Source organism: Volvox carteri, assembly GCF_000143455.1.
Source record: "Volvox carteri f. nagariensis unplaced genomic scaffold VOLCAscaffold_29, whole genome shotgun sequence".
Classification (NCBI taxonomy): Eukaryota; Viridiplantae; Chlorophyta; class Chlorophyceae; order Chlamydomonadales; family Volvocaceae; genus Volvox; species Volvox carteri.
This window is the reverse complement of record NW_003307572.1, coordinates 630,246-653,607: the sequence shown is the minus strand read 5'-3', so window position 1 is coordinate 653,607 and position 23,362 is coordinate 630,246. Positions and strand designations below refer to the sequence as shown.

Sequence of the window (23,362 nt, the reverse complement as noted above, 5' to 3'; positions counted from 1 at the left end):
GACCTGTCGTTGCGTCCCTCTTTCCCTTCTGCCCCTCCCCGACCTCCTTCCTGCTCCCAGGCTGGCGGGTTCGTGGTGTGGGGCCGGGTGAATGCCAACCTGAACATCAGTCGAGCGTTGGGGGATGCGTCATTTAAACAGGTGGGTTTGTTTGTATATGTTCATGTGGAGGGAAGAGTTATTCGGACCTCTCTCTTGAACAGGTCTGATATGCGGGGTGCCGCCTCCTCCTCGTCATCATCATTCGCTCTGGGGCCCCCCAATCCTCCTCGGCCGTGTTTCCCAACCACTCCACTTCCTGTTTGCAAGCTCCCCAGTCCGCACCCACTTTTCACTTTCGCCAGGTGTGAATGTCTCTTCCCCCCCACACCCTCCCTCCCTCCCTCCCTCCCTTGTGGACTAAGAGCAGCAATCAGTTTTTCCCATCTCCCCCTGCCAAGTCGCCAAGTGATTACCCTCCTCTTCCTCCCTCCTCGACCCACCCAACCCCCCCTCCTTTCCCTCCCTCCACTCCCCCCTCTCCCCCCCAAGGACAAGTCCCTCTCGGCAAGCGAGCAGCAGGTCTCCCCCGACCCGGACATCCGCTCCGTAACCCTCACGCGCCACGACACATTCATGGTGCTGGCGTGTGACGGACTGTGGAACGCACTGCCCGAGCAGCAGGTGGTGGCGTACGTGCAGCGGAGACTCAACCTGCGGCACACGCTGGGGGCGGTGGCGGAGGGCCTGGTGGCGGAGGCGATGCAGCCGCAGCGGTGCGCTCATGACAATGTCACGGTGGTGGTGGTGCAGGTGGGTGTGGGCGGGGAGGGCGGCGGGAGGGGGCGCGGCCAGGAAAGAGCGATTGCGAAGCGTGTTGCAGCTGGTGCGGTACTTAGGCGTCCCGCTACCCCTTACAGTTTACTTAGGGCTCTTGTCGCCTACGTGAAAAAAATAAGCATACATACCTGCGCTGTATTTCGGCTTCTGGCATGGTCTTTCGCTGCCCACATTGTAATATAATATTAACTAACAACCTAACTAGAAATACATCCCATCAGTTTCGCGCTCCTGTTTCCTGAAGTTTAAGCCTCCAAGCGGCTTTCCCCCCTCGTCCTTCCCCAGATTGATTATTGGCATTGTGCACATGCAGCTCCACCCGCCTGCAGGTAATACCCTCCCGCCCCTAAACCCTCTCCGTGCTTCGTCTTTCCCCTCAAACCCCCCTCAAACCCCTTCGACGCCGGCAATTGTTCTCCCTTCTTGACGTGGGGTATGATTCCCACCCCCACCCACCCAAACCCCATTCTGACCCCCACCCCACCCCCACCCGCACCCTGCCCCCCCATCAGTTCAATGACGCGGTGAGGGCATCTATGATGACGGTGGGGGCGGGAGGGGCACTGGCGTTGGTGCAGCAGCAGCAACAAGAAGAATCGGTGGACGACGTTGTGAATGCGGGTGGCGATGGGCGCGACGCCGCCTCTGAATCCGCGGCTACGGGCGTCGGTGCCGTCAGCGGCGGCGGCGGCGGCGGCGGCGCGGAGGACGTTGCGACGGCGGCGGCTGCCCCGGCAGCCCAAATGGAGCCCGCGGTCTGGCGAGGATGATGAAGATATTGATGTTGCTTTCCTGATTCAGGCCTGACCCGGGGCCGCAGACCCGTTTCTTCTCGCCGCTCCCTCCCCGTCTCCTCCCCCCTGACGTGACAGTAGCGGGAGGAGGGCGGTTGCGAGGTTGGACGTTGAGGCCATGTTGAGCACTAGGGGGCCTCCCTTTTGTATTGGTGCGAATTCGGGGTCCCCTATCACCACACATGCATGTGCTGGTTTTGGTGGGCAGCTGCACACCTTCGACTTTGTCGAATTTGGTCCTGTTGGGTTCCGGCTGACTTACCCACTTGTTGTCGATGAAGAGTTCGTAGACACAGGCAAAAAACAGAGACACTGCGTTGGGGTTCGCAAATTTATCAGCGAGATGCATCAGCTGCTTGTCACAGATGTGGGTTACTATGTGAGAGGTTGAGTAATCGCTGTGGCAGTGCTGGTGTGTAGATGGTGGTGCAAATGGCTTGCAGGCGAGAGGGAGGGGGCCGAAGGCCGTGCTGATGTGGGTGGTCTGATGAATTCGCGTGTCGCGACAAGGAAGACCGGCATGGCACGCGCTGCGGGAGTGTTGTGAGAACGGCGGCAGTACTCGTACGTCTGTGTGTCTGTCCGTGAGCAGAGACTTGGCTCCTGACATCTGACTGGGTGGTGCTTTGGGGAGAAGGGGGACGAGGGAGGAGGAGGAGGAGGGAGGAGGAGGAGGAGGGGGAGGGGGCGGAGGAGGAGGAGGAGGGGGAGGGGGACCGGCACAGCAATGTACAGGGGCGGCCGGAGGCCTACGGGCTGAAGCTGCTGTCCTGTTTAGGCATGGACCCTTCCAATCACCATATATGCCTGTTTTGGCAAGTTAACGACTGGAGAAAAAGAATGCTTTGGCCAGACACGAAACGGTTTGCGTGCCGGTGGTCGCAAAAACCGTTGTTCGCAGCAACCTCGTTACTAGGCCCTCCGTTGGCGCACCGCATTGTGTGCGTTACACGCTGGGCCGCACACCGCACACCGGCACAGTCGACCCACCCGCTACACAACGATTCCTGCATTCGTATAAATAAGAGCAGTGCTTTGCACAGCCGCAGTGTGCGGCGTCCCTTCGCGCCAAAATTTGCGTAGAGATGTATGTCTGTCTCTCGCCCGAACCTCGGTGTGTTTTACCCCCTGACCTCCCTCTCTCGGCCCCACATGAGGACCCAGGCGAGGTGAGAGGACTGGGACCGGGACCAGGAGGACCTTCCAACACTCTCGCTCCTCTCGTGCTCGCTCGCTCGCTCGGGTTGTGTATGAGTCATTCGGGAAAAGGTCTTGTTACGGAAACGGACCTGTAACCCGTTTTCGCTGCTGTTGATGCATCTAGTGCTGCTTGCAGTTGGTTCGCTGCAACTGCTTTGTCTTGCCGTTGCCGTTGAGCCATTGAGCGCTGGGTGGCTGGGTGTTGTACGCTACGCGCGCTGCTGTAGGAGTGCTGCCGATGGAACCGCTGCCAGTGGTGGGGCAGGGGGACAGGGGCTCAGTTGTGTTCCGTTCAGGGACGACCGCTACGCACTGGCCCGCGCCACACCACGACCTTGGGCGGCAAGGCAGCACGGACGTCGTGTGTGTGCCACGTGTCAATTTGTGAGATCCGATCAACCGATTCCAAATCCGGAAGGACGGCGTGAGAGGTGGGAGCCTGTGCAGCGCACACAAGCTGCCCCGCTTGGTAAGGACCGGAGGTCTTGCCACCTTCGTGGGGGAGGGGCCAAGCTCCCCGGTTGCTACTCCTCCCCAGTGCAAAGGACATTGCATTATGTGGAAGATGTGGGCGTGCGCATTGTGCGCGGCTGTAGTACGATAAGGCAATATTTGAGCCTTTCGCTGTGCTTGGGGGTGTGTGGGGGTGTTCATGTGTTTTGTGGGCCGTGGGGGTCTGGGGGTCACTGGGCTCGGTCCAGGTCTGGGTTTCCGTGATTTTTCGGGTTTGGATTTGCTGCTGCCCCCAGGATTATACCCTTCGCCCGCAGCCTGCATCTTGGGGTCCATTGGGTTGGGTTGGGCCAGGGTTTCGGGTGCAGGGGTTCTGTATGCTCCGGGAACTGGTGCATGTGTGTGCATGCGGGTACGCGCTTGTGGGGAAAGCCAGGTAGCATGTGTGCGTGTGTGTGTGTGTGTGTGTGTGTGTGTGTGTTTAATGATCTGAGCCGCGATGAGGGAAGTGCCAATGTTGGTACACGAATAACTTTACCGAAGCGAGCTCCGTAGTCCAGCGACGTGTTGGGATTTTCCAATGAAACTGTAGACGTAGCTTGAATTTTTTCAAGTACACGTTGATTAGGAGAATGATGTCAAGGGCCTGTAGGAATAAGCGGCGCTGTAACTGTGTGTGTGCGCGTGTGCGTGTGCGCGTGTGCGTGTGTGTGTGTGTGCGTGTACGTGTGTGTGTGTGGTGCTTGGAACTGGCACTTGGAAACTGTTATGTATCTGGACGTCGGAGGTCGGCAACAATGTGTTTCATGGCTCGCTCCGTCACGCAGCTCCCTATACGCGCGACGGGTGATAAATCGTTCCTTCGCAAAAATTAACTTCATATAATCGCAGCTACATGCTCTTGTAACCCGTTATAATTGTAAAAGTCTGTGCTGCGCGCGACTCGCAGACATCCACGCAACCCGCATTCACGATCCTTTCCACGACACGTCCAGAGTTCCACATTCATCCCCACGACGTCGGAAACATTCTAACGGTCGGATCGCCCAACCGTGAAGTAAGCAGTTTGTGGCAGTCTCATTCCTCCGACAGTAACACCCCACACACGATCAGCTTACATAGGCGAACCATTTCGGTAAGTACTCCACATGGCCTCCATAAAACCGCTCCCAGCGTACCCTCCCGACATCACACAGCTAAGAGAAGAACTCGCGAGCACATAAGCAGAGCTTAAGCGCAACACAGTTAATTGCCGCTACAGCTGCCCATCAAGAATGCGGCAGTTGTTACCGTATCCAGGGTGGACCTCTATTGGGCCGATGCCGTCACCGCTGCTCCTGCTGGCAATCCGGCGAGCGTGGCCCAGTAGACAGAGCCGATGCCATCACCGTATGCTGCCGAGCGGAGAGTGGTTGCACCTGATCGCCGGCCCCCCTCGGGCTGTGTCGCCGCCGAAGCCACAGCTCAACTACGCCACGCCTGTCCTAAATTATCCTATCCTATCCTGCGCAATCCTATAGCCAAGCTGCCGCGGAGCGTTGCGTGGCCTTGCGGGCAACTCGTTGCGCAGGGCAAAAGCACAGCAGCCCCAAACGGCCAGCCAGCCGGGCGACCAGTCGATTGCCTAGACGTCGGGTGATTTGGTGCTTAAAGAATCCTCGCCAGCTCTGCTCTGATCTTATCCACCTGCTGCTGCCGCTCCTGGTGCTGCTTCTCCAGCAGCTCCAGCTCGCTCAGCACCGGGGGACCCTCCTCAGCCTTCGTAGATACACGTCCATGGGCGTATGCAGAGGACCAGGGTACACGGACGGACACACGGTTTCAGGAATTCACGACTGGGCACAGATTAGCATGCATGCGCATGTGTGCGTCTCGAGCATGGTTGCATAGCCCATCATTGGTGTAACCTGGGGGACCATACATGCCGGGAGCCATGCATGTGCATCGAAAGGTAGGTGCACCAAGCTCCCCGTGCATCGAAAGGTAGGTGCACCAAGTCTAGTGTGTCCGAGAGGCAAGAGGGAACAATAAAGGAGCAGCACCGAGATAAACCTCTCAGCGGCTCCTTTGCCCCACTCACCGCCTCCCCAGACTGCGACGCCGCCGTCTGCTTCTTCGGTTTGGGCTCTGGCTTTGGGATGTTCTTGGCGAACTGCAACGCCCTCTCCCGTGCACTAAGCTCCTTGTCCTTGTCCTTTGGCTCCCGAGGCGCCGGACTAATGGGACCAGCACCGAGGCCCCCCCCGGCGGCAGCCCCGCTGCTGGGTCCCGCACCCGGTCCAGCAGCTGCCGCTGATCCGTCTGGACCGGATCGTTGCCTTGCGCGGCTGTTGGCTCTCCGGGCGTTGTCCTCACGCACCTGTTCCGCCATTTTCTTGATACGTTCCTTGGCCTCTCGCTAGGGCAAAGGAAGAGGACATGCAAAACATTAACAATGCCAACCCAGCCCGAGACCAAAGCGAGCGGTGTATAACAAGTGGCCCAAAAGAGTCAACATCCTGCTCGGATAACGAATTAACGGCATCAGTGCCTTTTCGAGCTGTCGAGGAAAGTGGAGGACCGTACTACGAGCCGGGCTTTACATCGTGGCCACCGTCGCCAGCGTGCTCGCTCAAGTCCCGGTCCTGTCGGGAGCCCTGTCTTAGTTCTCCCGGATCTACCACATGTCGACATCATTAAAACTTCCCTGCCATTCCCCGCCTTGCTCTTCCCAAATTCCGCGTCCCCGCCTCCCTCTCTCCCTCCCTCCCTAGCCTCACCTTGGCCTGCAGCTCCTCCGTCTCCAAATCGGGCCCCAGCTTGCCCAATTGCCAGTAGCCCCGACCCGCCTTCACGTTGTACTCCTTCTCCTCAAAGTCCTGCATATAATAGCCCCAGGATAGGTCGGCAGGGCCCGCGGAGATCAGGCGGCAAGGGACAGGCAGCAACGCCAGGTATGTGGGTGGGTTGGTAGGTTTCTGGGTATGTGGGTGGCTACGCATTAAGTAGGCGACACCCCCAAGAAAGCAGTTACCTGAGCCGAGCGAAGGCAGGGGGTCACCATAGGGGGGGCACGGGGGGTTACGAACCCCTGGTTCGTAAGCCCCATTCGGCAGCACAGTCCTCACGTGGCCACCAAAGAGCGAGTGTGTCAAACAGATCATTGGCTGTGGATCACAGGTGCACTGCCAAGAAGAGTAACGCATGTGTCCCACATACCTTGATGTCGTAGGGCTTAAACTCGACAGGCCGCGGCTTCCGGCTGTACGGCAGGCCTTCCCGTTCCGGTGAGGTCGGGGAGCCCCCGCCGTTGGCGCCTGCGGGTGCCCCAGCCGGTGCTCCTGCTGCTGCAGCGCCCATCGCCGCTGCCATGGCCTGAGCCGCAACAGACGTCAGAAGTTCAACAACATAACAATAACAACTGGGGGAAGCAATCTCACGAACGACACAGCTTAACGTTGGTGTATTCAGACATGCCCTCACTTACACCCTCCCCACAGCTATGCGAGGACTAGGCCGCAAGCAGGCTACGCCCCTCCTCAAACCCAACAACAGCTTCCCAGGCATCACTCCCACTGCGCCTTCCAGCCTCGGCCACGAAACAACACATCCCGTCACATAGATATGCAAGCTGAGGTGTGCTGCCATTCACCCACGCACCTGCTGTTGCTGTTGCTGGTACTGGTAGAGTGCTTGCTGATACACCAGCTGTTGCTGGTCGGGGCTATACCCCGCCGCCACCGCCTGTTGCCGCACCTGCTCCGCATAAGCCAACGCATACGCAGCCGCATAGCCCCCGCCAGCCGCCACGGGCATCGCCCCCGCCATAGCCATCCCTGCCGGTGCCGCAGGTGCCACTGCCGCTGGCGGCTGCTGCCTTGGGCCTCCCCTCCCAGGCGAGATTGACCGCCCCGGCGCTGGCCCCGACGGCTGATGTTGCGGCTGCTGCATCTGCGCCGCATATCCGCCCGCAGGTTCCATGCCTGCTGGTGGCGCTGGGTAACCGTACCCGCCACTGTACCCGTACCCGTAACCGCCGCCACCGACCACGGGCCCCTGGCCTGAATACTGCGCCTGCGCTTGCGCGTAGCTGCCATAGCCATTCCCTTGCTGTTGTTGTTGTTGTTGTTGCAGTCCCATGGCGACGTGCTGGTACATGGCTGGGCTGCCACCGCCTTGCTGCATGAGCATGGACATGGGCGTGTAGTCCGCCTGTCCGCTGCCTCCACCGACAGCTGCCGGGCTCCTGTTGGCGCCTCCGCCGCCAAAGTACATTGCACCAGGCAGCTGCAGTAGGGCCGCGATGGGCAGCGCAGGCGTGCATATCATCATGTATATGCATTAGAGGACACGCCTTGGCCAGGGCGCGGCGTGTGGTGGGGTCGCACTGACACAAAACAGCAAGCCCAGCTCTGTACACATTTACACAGTACATACATACGACGCACAGTTCAAGAAAGATATAGGTGATAGGCTAGACGAAAGCACTGGGCGATGCTAAATGCTATTGGCGCATTCCGCATCGGTTTTCTTAAGGCTCCATAGCTGCAACGGGTGCTCAAAGCAGGCCTGTCCGCCTGCCCAAGCAATGGTATCTCATACCTGGCCATGTTGCTGCTGCTGCTGCTGCTGCTGATGGTCGTACTGCACGGGGAGGGGCACGTAATCGGGCTGGCCGCTGGTAGAGGCATCGTACCCGCGGTCCCGAGCCGGCGGCCCCGCGCTGCGCTCCGGACTTGGGGCCGGGCCGCCCTGCACCTTGGAGGCCCTTTACGAAGGGAAAGGTCAAAACGGGTGGATTAGGCCAGGTTGGGTTTACAGTCCTGACCCTTGGATGCAAGACAACCGTAGGATATTGTAAAGCAGTGGGCAGGCATGGATCTCTGGTGAGCCCTAGGAAAGTTTGGAACGCGGCTGCAGGAAGGTGTCTTGTGAACAATGCCCTGGGTTACGGTTCGAGTATGCTTTGACACGGACACATCACGCCGTACGGGCCTGCCAAGATAACATCAACTGTTCGCCCCTTCCTCCCGTGCTCTCCCACAGGTGCCCGACTTGACGCTTGGGCTATAAGGTGACCTTTTCAACCCCGCACCCTAGCCTTGCGTACGTTCGCCACTTACTCGTAGCTGGGGCTGTGGATGAAGTTGAATATCGCCTGCAACACCTCTACCGCGGCATCACCTTCCGCAGCCATAACTGCCTCGATTTGGCCCCGCTCTATTGGGATCCGTTTGCGCTGCAGCACAAGGGGTACGGAGACAACGTTCATACCCCATATGCCAAAGCAGCCCCGGATAGTTTTACCTCTTACTTTAATTACTTTCTCCAGCAGGGCCCAATTGGATTTTTTTCGCTCCATACTGGCGACGTTCTCAAAGGAGTGCATTTGCACGTCAGCTGGGTAATACCGGGACAAGATCTCAGCGTATAAAAACCCATTTGCAAAGTCTCTGCAGGCCAGAAGATGTCAGTTTTAGTGTTGCGGCAAGAGAAAATGGACGCCTACTGAGCTGCCCAACCCGCGCCCATCGTCTAGCCTTGCCTTTTTGGATTTTTGACAGCATAAGATAGGTCTAAGCTTAAAATCCATTTTAAAACCTCTCTCGGTAATCCGCAAGACATCCTCGGCGGAGGGAACGGATATAACCTGTTCAGATTGAGACCCGTTTTCCAAACTCTTTCGTCAACAAATCAAGCCATCAGCCGAAGGTTTATTGTTTCTGCATATCGACAAGCACTTCTGCACTTGAGAAGCTTTTGACAGGTGTCGCCGTACACATCGCCCTTGGCCTTCGCTCTGTGTCACACAATTCACGATGCACACACCACACAAGGAGAGAGCCCTACTTCTGCATGGCAAATTTGGCTATGTGTATTTGGCTACCTGCTATTAGGGTCTAGCTGTCTGTGCTGCTGCTCGCTTATTTACACTACTCTGCAAGTCTGCATACAGTATTGCACGAGGATCGAGTGGAGCATTGACTGCAACTTCATGTCTTAGCATAATCTGGACTCGCAGCATCTGAGAGGACGTTCGCAAAAAGCTTATCGGGGAAATGGTGCGTGTCTTTATTCGCGCAAGTCATAAACTGCACAGTCAACGGATCCATTCACATCATCATGTCACGGTTGTCTCCAATTTACACCTGGGTGTTAACTGTATATTCCGGCTTTAGACTCGGGCTTCTTGGAGCGTTCCGGCCCTGCGGGTCATTGCGTCACGGCTTGCGAAGTACCCCGTCCAAGCGTATCATGCCGCGCTAAGCACGTTCTGAGATTAGCTCTCTATACTCCTTGCAATACATCAGCAAGCTTAGGCAAGCCTTGTCTTGTCTGTGCCCTAGTTGCCCTTGATTCATGCACACCGCCTCCACGTAACCCAACCCAACACAGACCGGCTCCTCGGAACCATCATCCTCATCTGTTCGGCCTCAAGTCACAGCCGGCAGCGCTGTCGCTGGCACGTCTGTAACAACCGAGGCAGCCGCACCTACGGCAGCAGCCTGCCTTGTAATGGCTGATGGCAGCGGTGTGGACAATGATCTCTCCATACAGTTCCAACTGTTGTCGGCGGCCATGGAGGCCCGCATGCGGCAGCTGAACCAGCAGGAGGAACAGATCAGGCAGGCGGAGGTGCGTTGGGCACTTGGAAGGTGGACTGTCTAGGGGTGTGCGAGGGTCTGTGACTGGGGCTGTGTGCGGCCCTCATGCCCGCGCAGCGTATCGCGGGCTTTCATGCCCACTTGTGCGTTGAATTTTACCGTGGGCCAGGCCAATCAAGATCCAGTCTGGAATGCTAAAGGGAATGCAACGCACATGCGTTCCATGGGGCTGCAGTTCCCTCACTAGGGGGATGATGCGCGACCTTGATGCGGCTCAATGTCCGGAGAGTGGCAATGTAATAGCTTCTATGGCAGGGTAGACGTTGCTTAGATGGCTGACGGATGAATTGGTTTTGGAGGTTGGGGGATGGAAAATTGGGGACCCTCTACGTGCATGGCGAGGAAGATCCGCGATGCAATGCCAGCTAGCCGGTGCCTAGCCAAAGGAGGGAGGGAGGGAAACGGCTTTCCTTTCTTCTGCAGAGCTGGGGAGCCTGCCACCAACCACAAGTCCGGTTGCAGGAGTTGGAACAAATAAGCTCCTCAGAAGCCTGCGGAAAGTCCGCGGGGAAGTTGCAATCTTTTTTCCAACACCCTCCAACTGATTTTCCTTTGTCCCTCTGCCCTTTTCCCGCCATCTGCCCGTGTTGTAGGCCGCCCTGTCCGCCGCCTCGCAGCGCATGGCGTCCTTGTCCGCCCGTATGCAGTCCGACCTCATCCCCCTCAACGTGGGCGGCACCCAGCTGGCCACCAGCCGCCGCACCCTGACACTGGTACCCGACTCGCTGCTGGGAACCATGTTCAGCGGGTCATGGGATGACCACCTGCAGCGGTAGGGTGGGGTGGGGGGAGGGTATGGGAAGGAACTTCAGGCAGGAAGGAAAGGGTGATTGTATCGGGGCCTGGGGCTTTGATGAGCGGACCGTTGTGGGGCAGGAAGGAAAGGCGTTTGGGGCCCGGCCAAGGGGCCGTGCGGGCACGGTGGCAGGGCGGCAGCTGTCCAGAGTTCAAAGGAGCCAGCAGCAGAGAGATATTGACGACGTGCAACTCCATTCAACACCCCAGGAAGGAGGTGACCGCGGATATCACTTTCCTCCCCTTCCGTTGCCCTACAAATCTCATTTAGCCACATTTTGCCGCCAGATCCTGTCATTGTTTCGGTCGGCTGTTCTCTAACCCTGTCCCCACGTCCCCCGCGCATGCCGGATCTCCCCTGCCATTGGATGATGCGGATCCAGTGACGACGCTGGTCGTGTGTTCCTGGACTACGACCCCTCCATCTTCTCTCTGTTGCTCAACTGGCTCCGCTCTCAGGACATGGGCGGCCCGGAGGTGCCGCTGTGGGAGCTGGCAGTGGAGCCCGCCAGGGAAGAGCAGGTGGGCACTGGGCGGCAGCGTGGGGAGGGAAACCACTCGAACAGACCCGTGGGCCAGGGCGATATGCCAGGCGTGTGTGCGCTTGTGTTCGTGGTGGCCAAGTGACCATCTTGGCGGGATGGTGGCTGAGGGCTACGTGAGGGAATCATTATTGTGCTTTGGAAAAGGGAGGGGCGAGGAGGATCTGATAGCGGGTGGGAGCTGGCTATGGATCTTGGCGGGGGCTGCCCGCGTTCGTGGCTTGTCGGGGCTCTTTGTCCGTTCATCTCCACCTACCCTCCTACTCACTTCCCTCCTTAGCCCCGCTCGGCTCCTCCTGCCCCGCCGCCCCCATACTTGCAGTTGCTGGTCCTGATTGACTTTCTTCAGCTGCAACGCTATGTGCCGTGCAGGTACGTGGGTAACGTGCATGCCTGCGCTGGCGTTCTCTTCCCCTGCGCCCGCGCCCCTTTCCACCCAGGTGGCCGCCCGTTGCCGCCAGCCTAACCGGTCCCCGCTCGCCTCCTCTTGAGACCGGCAGTTACCTTACGGCTTCCCTGTTCCATATATGTTTCCCCCGCTCCCTCAGGTTCACCGAGTCCTTCAGCCCCTCCCTGAGCTCCCCCTTCCTGACGCTGTCCTCCTCCTCTGCATGGCGCACCTCCGCGGGCTGCCAGGGGGCTTATGCCATGGCCGCCACGTCACACTGCTACTTTGATGTAGACGTGGACCTGAGCCTGGAGATCATCCGATTTGGGGCGGTGACAAGGTGCGGGGCTGATGCTGCTTGGTGGTTATGCTTCTTGTTCCTGCTGCCGGCCCTTGTTGCTGCTGGTGGTGGTAGATCATCGCTTTTTTCAATTGTGCCCTTGCGCTGCCCTGCCCTCTCTTCCTCCACACCCCTTGCCCCTCTTGACCCCTCGCCTCGACTCTCTTTCGCAACCCCAGGCCTGAGCCCCTCCCCAGTCGCCGCTCCAGTGACAGCGGCGGCTCCGAGCTGCCCAACTACCCCATGTTCATAGGGGTGATGGCCCGGGGGCAGCTGGCGGCAGTAGACCAGAGCCGGAAGAAGAGCAATGCAAGCTGGTGCGTTTGCATGGCCCAGGCAGTTACTCTTTTCATGGGCGTGTTAGAAGAAAGGGTTGCGGGGGGTGGGGTGTGGGATGCGGCGGCAGCGTGCGGTTGTAGAACAGAGCCGCGGATGTGATGGAAATACGGGAGGCAAGGTGGAGGTGGAGGTGGCAAGGTGGAGACGCGGGGAAAGGCTTACCGTAGCGCACTGGAGCATGTTAGGCCGTTGTGGACAACTGACCGCTGTAGCAATGCAATCCAGGGGCTCGAGCTTCCACTGAGCTCACTGAGTACATACAAAGTCTCTTTGCTCGGGGCAGTGTAGCGATGTATGCGTGTCGATGGTGGATTACGTCTTGACGATGACGCTGGGTCTACCACCCGGTTGCGCACCCACCCGTCAAACCCTCCTCAGGCAGAGCTCCTGTCACGGCTGGTATACCCGGCGCAAGGAGGGGTGTGAGGTGCGGGCGGGGAAGAACAGGCGGCTGCAGAGCACGGTGAGTGGATTGGCAGGTCTGTGTAAATGCAAGTGTGTGCACGGCTACACCCAAAATTGTTCGCCGACGCCAGTTGTACGTGGGCTAACTAAAACTACCGTGTTCCCTTCCATAGCGCTCCTCCGTAGCACTCTGGCGGCGTTGGTGCCTGGTCCCTCTCCTTGCGTGCATGCCCCATCACGTGTCCCTTACATCCCTTTCAACCCCAATCTTCCCCCCCCCCCCGCTTCGACCCTTCCTCAGCATTTCTGGGCCGAGGGCGACTTCCTCGTTCTGTCCCTAGACGCCGCCAAACACCCTGGCCGGACCGGCGCAGTAGCAAGCACCGGACCAACCGCCAGCGGGCGCAGCGGCCAGAGCACCTCCGGCGATGGCAGCTGCGCGAACGGCAGGGCCGCCGCTGATGCTGGTCCTGGTGCGGTTGCCGCGCACTCCGGTCCCGTCGTAACGTTGTCCCTGACTAACACCCGGACCAGAGCCCAGCTGCAGTTGGACATCCCGCCGACGTGCTTGGGAGGGTTTGAGGTGGGTCGGTGGAAGGGGCAGAAGCTAGAGGGGTAAGAAAACGAAAAGATGGGGATAGGGACGGGAAGGGGATGGGATGGGAGGGCTTATGAGGTGGCGTAGAAGTGTGTGATGTTGATCTGGAGTACCTTCCCCTGAGGCTCACCACCATCCGTAAGCCTGCATGCCGCTCGCGCACCCCTCTGCCCCCTTCCCTCCGCCCTAAAACCCCCGGGCACCATTAAACCTTAACATTAACGGGCGTATCCCCACAACATGCGGCCTTGCTGCGTCCTGGCGATCCGAAACCCATTTATTGCTCGGTCTCGCCGCCGCTTACTCCTCTTTCCAGGAGCAATGGGTTGTGGTTGTGGGGCTGTCGGGGCGGGGCGACGAGGTCCGCGTCAACTCGGCCCGCCGCAAGGGCATGAAGCCGCATATGGAGGCGGTCACCGCTGCAAGACCGCCCGATGGCGCCTCCGCTGCACCAACCAGTGTTGGGGCAGGTGTGGGTGCCGGTATTGCCGGTGGGGCAGGGGTAAGGGAAAGGGGGCAAGCGGCGACGATGGCGGGGGCAGCAGTGGCTTCTTCACGAGCGAATGGCGCCGGTGGTGGTGGTGGTGTGGCGGCAGCAGATGGGGTGGGAGAGCAGGGGGCAGCGCGGCGGGCGGGAGCTGGCGGTGGCGGCGACGTGGGCCGTGGGGCCGGTGTGAGGGGAGCACAGGGATTGAATTTAGTTAGGTAGGAATCGGGGATAGAAGATTCTGTGATTTGGCTAAAGTGTTTTGTATTGCCAAAATATCACGATAGGTAAGAAAATGATTTAAACACAGCTATCGCCACTGGCAAAAGGTTCCATCGGAGATGCGAGAAATTGCATTGTAGCTTTTCCGGCAATAGGGCTGGCGTGCTTGCCGTGCATTTGCACGCATACACCACCTTTGCAAGGGCTTCCCTGCGGCTCAAGGTTTGCACTTGGGGGGTTATATGTGGGGATGCTGTCGCTAGGTGGTGAGATGGGAAGGGCAAGTCGGAGGTCCAGGCATGTACTGCCTTTGGAACTATGCAAGTGCATGTTTGGTGCTTGTAGTTGCGAATGCGTTTCCTAGGGGGTTTTGGTAGTTCCAGACCGCGCTTGCTGGAGATGCTGCTGGTGTTAAACCTCGGCCAATTGCGATAAGATTTCCGTTTGGAGGGTTAGTCTGGGGACAGTGCTGCAGCAGACAGTAGTTGGGGCGATGATGATGATGAGGATGCAGACGGTGAGGATGTATAGGATGGTATATATATCAACTTGCACTCGTTCTTTTGCGAGCATTGAGGGATCGGATGCCGCGGACACTACAGCCTTAATTATTATTTGCTGGCGGTTTTTTCACGAACTTGTGCTCAACGCTCAAGCATGCTGACCGGCGATTATGCTGGGCTGGTGGGCTGGTAACCTTTGTGCAAGGACTAAGTAGCAGCATGAGTGGCTCGTCCAATGCGCCCATCCAAATATGCAAGGCTCGGGTTGCGTGTTTCAGGTACAGACATCGGGGCACCGGTGACTACGCATACGGTAATATACGTAACAAGTCGAGCTTGACCAAACATTGCATTACATGGCCTAGAAAAGAGCAGGTCTTCGCAAGAGCAGGTGTGACAGGGTGTGTCTACGCCTTGAAAACCTGATAAACGGCACTGGAAGAACACTTAACGTCGGCGAGTTATGGCAAGTTACGACAAACTTGTCGAGCTATGGATGCGTCCCCAAGGATGGATGGCTTAGCCAGTTGGGGAGACAACGTCCGCCTGGTCTCGCCTGTTCGTGGGGAGGTCCAATTGCTCCCCAATGAAAGGTGCTCTGGGACCGACCACACAACTGAGCCTAAAAACGCTGCTTTAAAAATTTCGACCCTTACAGACGCCTGCACTGTTCAAGTTCAAGCCCCAATTGTCCAAACCTGCATGCCGTACCATAGCCGCTGCGACATTTCCGTCTAAGGGTTTATATGTAGGACACCATGCTAAAAAATTCAGACTTCACCTTGGGTCAGGCCCTCCCCGCACCCGCCAAAACCCCAGCTCTCAACGCACGTGGCAGCCCTGATTCCACTTGGTGGACACAGCGCATGACAACTCTGACGGTCTTCACAAATTTTTCTCCGGCAGCATGGAAGCTTTCTTTGGTACTCCGCCTGCCTGCAGGACCTGGAAAGCGGTCAGCGTGTATGCATTCTGGTCCAGGTGCAACTGCAGCAACAGCTGCCTCCCTGCAAGCCCCTGAGTTGAGACCTCAATGGCAGCACTGGACAGTAGCTGCACCCGACGGGTGTATTAAGGCACTGCCTGCTCAGTTTCCACCTGAATCAACCGCAGCTCCTCCTCCGCACACCGTGCTCATCCTTGGTAGATGTACAGCCGTGATGCCGCCAAGTGATGAACTCCAGTTACCTGTCGCCTCTCAGCGAGCCTGATCAAAGCTGTGTCAGCTCCATTGAAAGGCAAGCCAAGGGGGGCCATATATGCTGCCATGTCAAATGTATCCAATCTCTGCAACTTTTCCAGAGCGAGCCGGTACCTAGCGCGACCACCCGGCCAGGTACTTTGATAAGTAGATGGCCCCGTCCGCTGTTGCTGGCAGCATTAACTGCCCCTGCCGGCCTCTTGTACAGTAAAGTACAAGCTGCATTATGAACCAAGAGGTTTTGGGTTGCTGACAGACGTATCACTTATCCAACACTTTAACACATCTCATATAGTGACTTGCTGGTTGCTGCAGCCAGCAGGCTGCTCTCCAATCTGGCTATCCGTTTTTGGGCTGCCTCCAGGGCACACTGTGCCCTTACCTTCATCCACCACATATGGAAAGGCAGGCCTAGCAAGACCTGGTGGCAGCACAACCGCCATACACGCTCCAGGTGTCGCGGTTGCCTGGGGCCATGTACTGGTTGACAGCTCCATGCGGTCCCACGACACTTTTCGAGACCTCAGCTGGCTCGCCAGTTCCTCGCCCCACTCCTTCTACATGGAGATGCCCGAACACCTTCTGGCACGAACACCTGTGGAGGGCGAAAACCATGCTATTTACAGGAGGACCCCTTTAGAGGCGCCGATTCATGGTGACACAGTCGCATGCAAAAGTGCCCCAACAGAAAAAACAGCCCCTACCTGTGTGTGCCCCCTCCACCATGCCCCTTCCACGTTCTTGCATGTCCGGACCCCACTCCAGCAGCCTCTTTGTGTACGAGCGGCCCCCGCGGCAGGTGCTACCACCAGAATTACACCGCCGTACCCGAACATAAAAGCGATTGCACTGTCGAGGTGCAGTATGCATGAGGCGTAGAAGCACGCCACGAGGCGGCACAGCACGACCCCAAGTGCTGAAAGTAAGATAACAACAGCTCTTCAACAAGGCTTTCCCAAATTTGTACTAACCTTTTGGGAATCTGCAGCAAGACCTTTATCTGAATTGATGTTAGAGCGGGAGTTCGGGCCACGATCCTGTGATGCTGCTCGGTCACCCAGAGCTGCCCGTTGCCAGTGAGGAACCTGCGCCGGGGTAGCTGGGAGTAACCTTTCGTGTACACTGGATATGTGAGAAGGTTCAGCTTAAAGTTGCGTCAAAGTGCACTGAATGCATAAATTGTGGCCCTGGCCCAGCTTCCTCTACACCACCAGTGAGGGGCAAACCGCAGGCCGGGATCTCCAGCTAGTGGCGACTGCCCGTCCTCGTCTGCACCCTCCTGCTACTGCTGTGGAGGCGGTGGTTGCTGGCGCTGCTGGGCCGGCAGCGGTGGTGGTTGCTGGCGCTGCTGGGCCGGCAGCGGTGGTGGTTGCTGGCGCTGCTGGGCCGGCAGCGGTGGTGGTTGCTGGTGCTGCTGGGCCGGCAGCGGTGGTGGTTGCTGGTGCTGCTGGGCCGGCAGCGGTGGTGGTTGCTGGTGCTGCTGGGCCGGCAGCGGTGGTGGTTGCTGGTGCTGCTGGGCCGGCAGCGGTGGTGGTTGCTGGTGCTGCTGGGCCGGCAGCGGTGGTGGTTGCTGGTGCTGCTGGGCCGGCAGCGGTGGTGGTTGCTGGTGCTGCTGGGCCGGCAGCGGTGGCAGACCACCACCGCAGCAGGGGCATCCATTTATAGACCCATGTAAAGACCCTAGGAACTATCAATGAGCCCCCGGAGGTAGTGGTAAACCGTAACGCTTGGCGGCACCCGCTTGCGCAACGTTTAAGTGACAGATCCTTACGGCGGACACACATGGTTCTTTTCCCATACTGCCACCATTGCAGCACAAGCTCACATGCCGTGTGCGGAAGGCCAGCACGTCGAACCGCTGCAGGAGGGTTTGATGCCACCAGATCAGGTTGCGCCTCAGGGAAATGTCCAGGGCCACTTGGGTGTCTGGAAGGCAGTCCACTTCCACCAGAGTGGCACTGAAGTGGGTGCGACAATGCGGGCAACACTTGGTTTGCAGGCTGCTCCCAGAGGAGTATGGTGATCGGGCAACTTTGGCCCCCATGCTGCCCAGCTGAGCTGCATCGGGGGCATTCCCTGCCTGCTGTTCAGACTGCCTCAGTGATAGCCGTGCGCTGCACTGCAAGCAGCGCCCTGCGAGTATTGCCCGCTGAAAACAAATTATGCAGAGGCTAAATCCTCTCTGTACGGCAGCTCCTGACGTGCTTCAGGAGCTTCACGGCCTTGCTCCACTGTCACTGTCGTCCACGTCCTCGGGACCTGAGCCCGCTGGAAGCCACTCATCAACATCCGCAAAGGCTTCCAGGTTCTGGTTTTTTGGAGCGGGCTGGAAACGGCCATCTGGTCCTGCAGTGAGCGCCAAATACTCTTCCGCTATGTGGTACGGGGCCAGGCTTTCCGGCAATCTTAAAATCCTTTCAGTACCGGTCGACCTTTTCCGCGAAAGTCCTGATTTTTGGCATCGCTAGACGGGCTTTAGAACACCAGGGTAACATAACACCAAGGGTAACATTGTATATTGTTGTGCTGCTGTTGTTGTTCAAGGGGTTGTTGCAAGCCTAGCCGCGCAGCGACAATGGTACGGCATGTAGATTTGAACCATTGGGGCTTGAACTTGATGTGCACAGTGCAAGCGCCTTTAAGGAGCAAGCGTTTATCAAGTAGTGTTTTTATGAAAGCAACTTTCATTGGGGAGCAATTGGACCTCCCCACGAACAGGCGAGACCAGACGGACGCTGTCTCCCCAATTTGCTAGGCCATCCATCCTTGGGGATGCATCCATAGCTCAAGCTAATTTGACCTGCCTACGGATTATGTCGTATTCGCATGCGGCCGCCGGGAGAGATTCATGTATTCACATTGGTGTGGGGAAAACGCAAATATCTGACACTACGACAGCAACATCCCTGAAGAGCACTGGACTGAATTGGCAACTGGTGTGAACTAAGTCGCCCTGGCCCCTGGAATGTGAGAAGGACCTCTCGAAGCATTTACTGAATTCTGCGGGTTGGACGTACCCAGTTGCATAAAGGATGCACATTTGTCGTTACGATTCGTTTGTCAAGAGGCCAAGTAACATAAGGAGAACGTTTTTGCACTGACCAGGATTACGGTAGTTTCTAGCACCATCATAGGGATATGCCGTTTGTTTTTTGTAGCTTGCTTCCTGTTATGGCCCGCAGCAGCTTGGCAGTTAGGCTGGATTTTCGGTTCAAGCCCTCGTTTGGACCAAAGCTCGATATATCAACACTCTAAGGAAGTATTATTCTTGCGTAAGACTTGGTTGATAGCAATTGGCATGCATAAAGGAGTATATAGGGTGACCTTGGGTTTCAGAAACTAGAGCATTTACAATAGATAGCTCTGCATAATCAACCGGCTCTGGACAGTAATCATCACTTAGCGAAAACATCTCACTGCCTAAAGGGTTGAGGCCGCGTCAACAACGCAGATAGTGACAAAGATACGAAACGCACCGTCTTTCTTATTTTCACGATGAAGAATGACCTTCTATAGCATGAGCCACGTTAATGAACATGCCTTTTCGCAAATTGAGGACGCACCTAATAGGTATGCGTGTCAGCGTCCATTACTTAATCCCCTCCGGATAAATGGAATTGTTAAAGGATGCAAATGTATAAACAGTATAGCTTTGTAGTTGTATGCTGCTAGTTTACTGGACAGGGTGACCTTCATAAGCCCCCAACATGGTCTGACTCAAGGACTCAGTCATCAACTCAATGCTGCACTAGACGAATCTTATGTACTTCCGTATCAAGCACTAACTTGCTGATTACAGTGCGTTCCTGCTTCTTGTGGACGACTCAAGGACTTGACTTCCTCTTATTTCAGCGGCTTCCCTTCCGGCAATGGAGGACGTACTTAAACTTCTAGCGGCCGGCGCAGATGTTACACCGTTTACATTTCCAACAGGACTTCTAGGTGCTGGACCGGGCCCTGGCCTCGGCGCGACGAACCTTGTAAGCTCATTGTTTCAGTCGCTGGAGTTGCGGCCTTCGGTCCAACGGGTTCACTGCTGCTGCCGGCGCTCTGACAGTCTTCATAGACTTGCAGCCAGATGTGCTGTTAATTTCAGGGGTCTGGGCATAGAGTGTAGGCTTATTACTAACCAATGGTCTCAACTCACGTGTAAGCCTTCAGTCATTTACCGCGCCTTGGGACTGCTCGCTGTCGAACGCACAGGACCTTGCGCTGGCTCTTCAAACAGGTGGATTTCCATCCTTTCTCATGGGCTCCTTAGGGTCGGGGACTGGTGCCCCACTCCCACTGCCGCAAGCGTTGGCGCTCCCGTCTTTGGAGTTGCCCAAGGTGCGCGGATCCAACGTACGCTAAGCCGGCATGTAATTAAATTGAAGATGATAATTTATTTTTTCCTGCTTTTCCTGTGCAGCTTCTCAGCCTTGACGTGGGCCTCGAAGGAGGAGGCCCCGGACCTAGCAACCGAGCCATGGCTGCTGCTGCCGCATCTTTTGACAATGGCAACAGCTCTGATCCAAGTGGCTCTGGTGGCAGCGGGCCGCCCAGAAGCGCACGGACTTCCGCGCGTCAACAGCAGCTGCAGCAGTTGCAGCAGCAGCAACAACAATACCACGAACTTGAAGCGCTGCAACCTATTGCGGCAGCCCACGCCAAGCGTGACCTAGATCAACCGACTCCCGCTGGTAGAAACAAGCGGTCAGGGCCAGCGGTAGGGCAGGACGCGAAAGTGGAGCTGAAAGCCGACCCTGCTAGAGGGCAGGCAGCAGCAGCAGCAGCAGCGGCCGCGGCTGCATCCGCCGCGGCGGCTGCAGTTGCAGGGGTGGATCGGACGGAGATGCGGCGGGCGGAAGCGAGGCAGCTTCAGAAGCAAAACATGGACGATGGATCGAACTCCGACGGTTCAGATATGTCGTCAGGTGCGGGTCGCGGCCCGAAGTCATGTCGAGGTCCACCTGGATTGTGGTTCTGCATGCGGGCGTGCGGAGGTGAAGGTGCACAGCCCAAGCTCCCATCCGCATTGCACAGGCGGTTACAGCCGTGAGGGGTCACGGCTGGATTATGCCATGGTTATGCCGAGAACGGGGCGCTGAGAAAAGAATACGACGTGGGGTGAAAGGCCAATAAAACGGCAGTTCAGACATGTCATGTTTAGAGGCAGGCAGTGGCCTTGTGAGCCCTTTGGGGCTGTTCCCAGTGGTATATTGCTCCACCTGAAAGCCGCGTCTCTTTGATCAAATCTACATCCGCTATCTAGCGGGCGCCTATCCTGTGGGGTTCTCCAGACGACGCCACTAGAGGGAAGGGAGAGAGGGAGAGATACACACACACAGAAGGGGGGAGAGGGACAGGCAGAGCGCGCTGGGGTGGTATCCGTGGTCTCCCTGGATTTCTCGGGTGTACCAGGGGCCTTCGCGCTACAAGGGCCCGTACAAGGGGGTTCACCTTCCCTGGCCTGAGGGTGGCACCGGGGACTCGCTGCGGTGGCATTGGAGATCAATCACCTTTTGTACAACTGAGGCGAGGTCCCTGTGCCATACCATGCACGCAGCAATACACACACACGCACACACGCACCAGCTCCAAGCCACCTAAGCACTAAGCTTCTGACGTTTTGCGGCATGTTAACGATGCCCCTCATTAACAACAAGCTACCTGCCCACGCTCCCGTTGATGATCATCTTAGATTCCGGGGGCGCCGCCCCGCGCTCGGCGCCTAACCGAGGTGCACGTCGGGGCGCTGCCGCCGCCAAGGACCCCGTGGCGCGCGCTCAGATGCGGCAGTTGAAGAAGCGCGACCTAAACCGTGAGGCACAGCGGCGGTTTCGCGACCGCCAGAAGGCGGCTCTGGCGCTGCTGGAGTCCACCACTCAGAGCCAGCAGCGGGAGATTGAGGCCCTGCGACTGACTAACAAACTGCTGGAGGAGCAGTACCGGGTGGGTCGCTGACCTGCGAACACCCTGCAACCCTAGAGCAACTTAACGTTCGTTTGGCAGTGTGTGAGAGAGAGTGTGTGTGTGCGTGTGTGCAATGTAAGGAACGTCGCACGCAAGAAACATGAGGTGAGGTGGGCTTGGTGACGCAATTGTGATGTCGAGTTCTCTCCTCTCACATCTTCCGCTACCTGTGTGTGTTGGTGTTTACTGGCGGTGGCTTCAGTTGACCTACTGCGTGGCCGTCCTCCGGTATGGGCGTGGGCTGAGTTGGTGAGTTTTAATTTTGATCGGCCACGGTGTTGTTCCTTTCCGTGTCCTGCAGGTGCTTATGGAGCAATACAAGACGCTGCATCTACGGTTCGTCGCCGTGCAAATGAAGACCCAGGCCAAGGTGTAATAGACGTATCCCATTAATGAAACACCCGCCCAGCGTAAGGCTATGGTAGACACCGGGCACTGCAGTGGGACTGGTTCGTGGCTCTAGGAACTGGGTGCTGCTGCTGTTCGCCCTTCAGCAGCGGTTGCTGCAGTGGGTGAAAGATGGAGGCTCAAGAGTACGGTCAGTTGGCACAACGCAACCATTACAGATGTGCCTCGAAAGACGACCTTGAGGGGCCCGATGCAATTGTGTGGCGAGCCGCATGTCAAGTCATGGCATGGCCGATGAAGTCGGCCGAAACAGAGAGCGGCAGCGGCTTAGGTAGGGAAAGGCACACACCGTGTCAGAGGACCAGCACTGCTGTGCCGCTCTGCTTGATGGTGTTTGCTTCATGCGACTTTGTGTGCGCTTATGGATGAGCTTTGTTTCGAGGCCGATCTGCACTGTTTCACCGGCTCACTTTATCACTTTTGTGGCGCGTATGAGCTTAGACGACGAAAGATGAGCGATTTAAAGCAACTACTATGGTCAACGTCGAGGTACGGATTGAAGGAATGCGGATAGCACGGCCGCTTTGTTAGCGGTGGGTCGGTAGCTCACTTCTATGCAAGCTTGTTTGCCGAAACACCGGGTACCCGGTCTTTAGGAAACACCGTCGACTCAGGTGACGGCTGTATCTTTCATACATGTTTTAGTTGTGTACAGAAGTCCGTCTACGCGCCGCGCCGGCAACAATTCATAAACGCTTTTGCAGTGCACGTGCCATGCCAGACCTTGTATGTGTCTGGTGGATGACGAACGAATGTGTGGGCGGCGAGGTTCACATGCATGCAGGGACAGTAATGTTGGGTATAACATGGCGCCGCTGTGGGTGGCCCCGTGTGCTCTTGATTGGAGGGACCTCTGTCGCGTCGCCATGCTCAATAAGGCCCTATAGGTAAGTGCCCTCGTGCAGGTGTCTCTTGGGACTTGAGAAACAAGAAGTAGTTGTGGTCGCCGCCCCGCTTGCCCCTCCTCCTCCTCCAGAGAGGAATGCAAGGAAACTAAAAGTGCGAAGGCAAATTCGGCTTTTTGCCTTTGCGGAGACGAAGCTTGGGGTGCGGTAGGGGCATCTGCTTTTGGTGAAGCCTAACGAGGGGGAGTGCTTCCTTCCCCATCCACTGTTGTGGATTGCTCTGTGGGCTCACTGAACGACGTTCGCTGTGCATTGATGTACATTGGTGTTTGCGGCGCGTGATGCGGTTGCCCCACTGTGCGCTGGGCCGCTTCTCAGGAGGCCCGCCGGCCCCTTGCTCGGTGTTTGGCGCGTTGTTGGTGTT

General features: G+C 57.5%; 5 protein-coding genes across 5 annotated transcripts in view; 3 read left to right on the top strand and 2 right to left on the bottom strand.

Annotated features, from left to right (window-relative positions):
* VOLCADRAFT_93033 (uncharacterized protein) overlaps positions 1-1,589 on the top strand; it is a gene marked incomplete at both ends in the record, with an annotated part of 3,983 nt that extends 2,394 nt beyond the window's left edge. The window contains 3 exons of the mRNA XM_002952387.1: positions 61-141; positions 532-792; positions 1,332-1,589. Coding sequence (XP_002952433.1) covers positions 61-141; positions 532-792; positions 1,332-1,589 — 600 coding nt within the window. The remainder of the gene's footprint in view (positions 1-60; positions 142-531; positions 793-1,331) is intronic.
* A 3,324-nt stretch (positions 1,590-4,913) lies between these two features.
* Positions 4,914-8,442, bottom strand: mot16 (uncharacterized protein; the record flags this gene model as incomplete). Its single annotated transcript, XM_002952313.1, has 7 exons — positions 4,914-5,024; positions 5,347-5,664; positions 6,026-6,124; positions 6,465-6,620; positions 6,906-7,532; positions 7,848-8,013; positions 8,369-8,442. The coding sequence occupies 7 exons, from the start codon at positions 8,440-8,442 to the stop codon at positions 4,914-4,916; spliced, it is 1,551 nt and encodes a 516-aa protein (XP_002952359.1).
* Positions 8,443-9,761: 1,319 nt separating this feature from the next.
* On the top strand, positions 9,762-15,555 carry VOLCADRAFT_93031 (uncharacterized protein; the record flags this gene model as incomplete). The annotated part of the gene is made up of 10 exons (XM_002952386.1): positions 9,762-9,881; positions 10,504-10,682; positions 11,089-11,227; positions 11,570-11,619; positions 11,796-11,975; positions 12,155-12,292; positions 12,693-12,777; positions 13,021-13,302; positions 13,634-13,819; positions 15,472-15,555. The coding sequence occupies 10 exons, from the start codon at positions 9,762-9,764 to the stop codon at positions 15,553-15,555; spliced, it is 1,443 nt and encodes a 480-aa protein (XP_002952432.1).
* A 1,457-nt stretch (positions 15,556-17,012) lies between these two features.
* VOLCADRAFT_93030 (uncharacterized protein) lies at positions 17,013-18,770 on the bottom strand (the record flags this gene model as incomplete). Its single annotated transcript, XM_002952312.1, has 3 exons — positions 17,013-17,339; positions 17,556-17,688; positions 18,748-18,770. 3 exons carry the CDS (start codon positions 18,768-18,770, stop codon positions 17,013-17,015), a joined length of 483 nt encoding a protein of 160 aa, XP_002952358.1.
* A 1,208-nt stretch (positions 18,771-19,978) lies between these two features.
* Positions 19,979-22,061, top strand: VOLCADRAFT_93029 (uncharacterized protein; the record flags this gene model as incomplete). Its single annotated transcript, XM_002952385.1, has 4 exons — positions 19,979-20,059; positions 20,142-20,646; positions 21,414-21,664; positions 21,987-22,061. The coding sequence occupies 4 exons, from the start codon at positions 19,979-19,981 to the stop codon at positions 22,059-22,061; spliced, it is 912 nt and encodes a 303-aa protein (XP_002952431.1).
* Between the last annotated feature and the right edge of the window lie 1,301 nt (positions 22,062-23,362).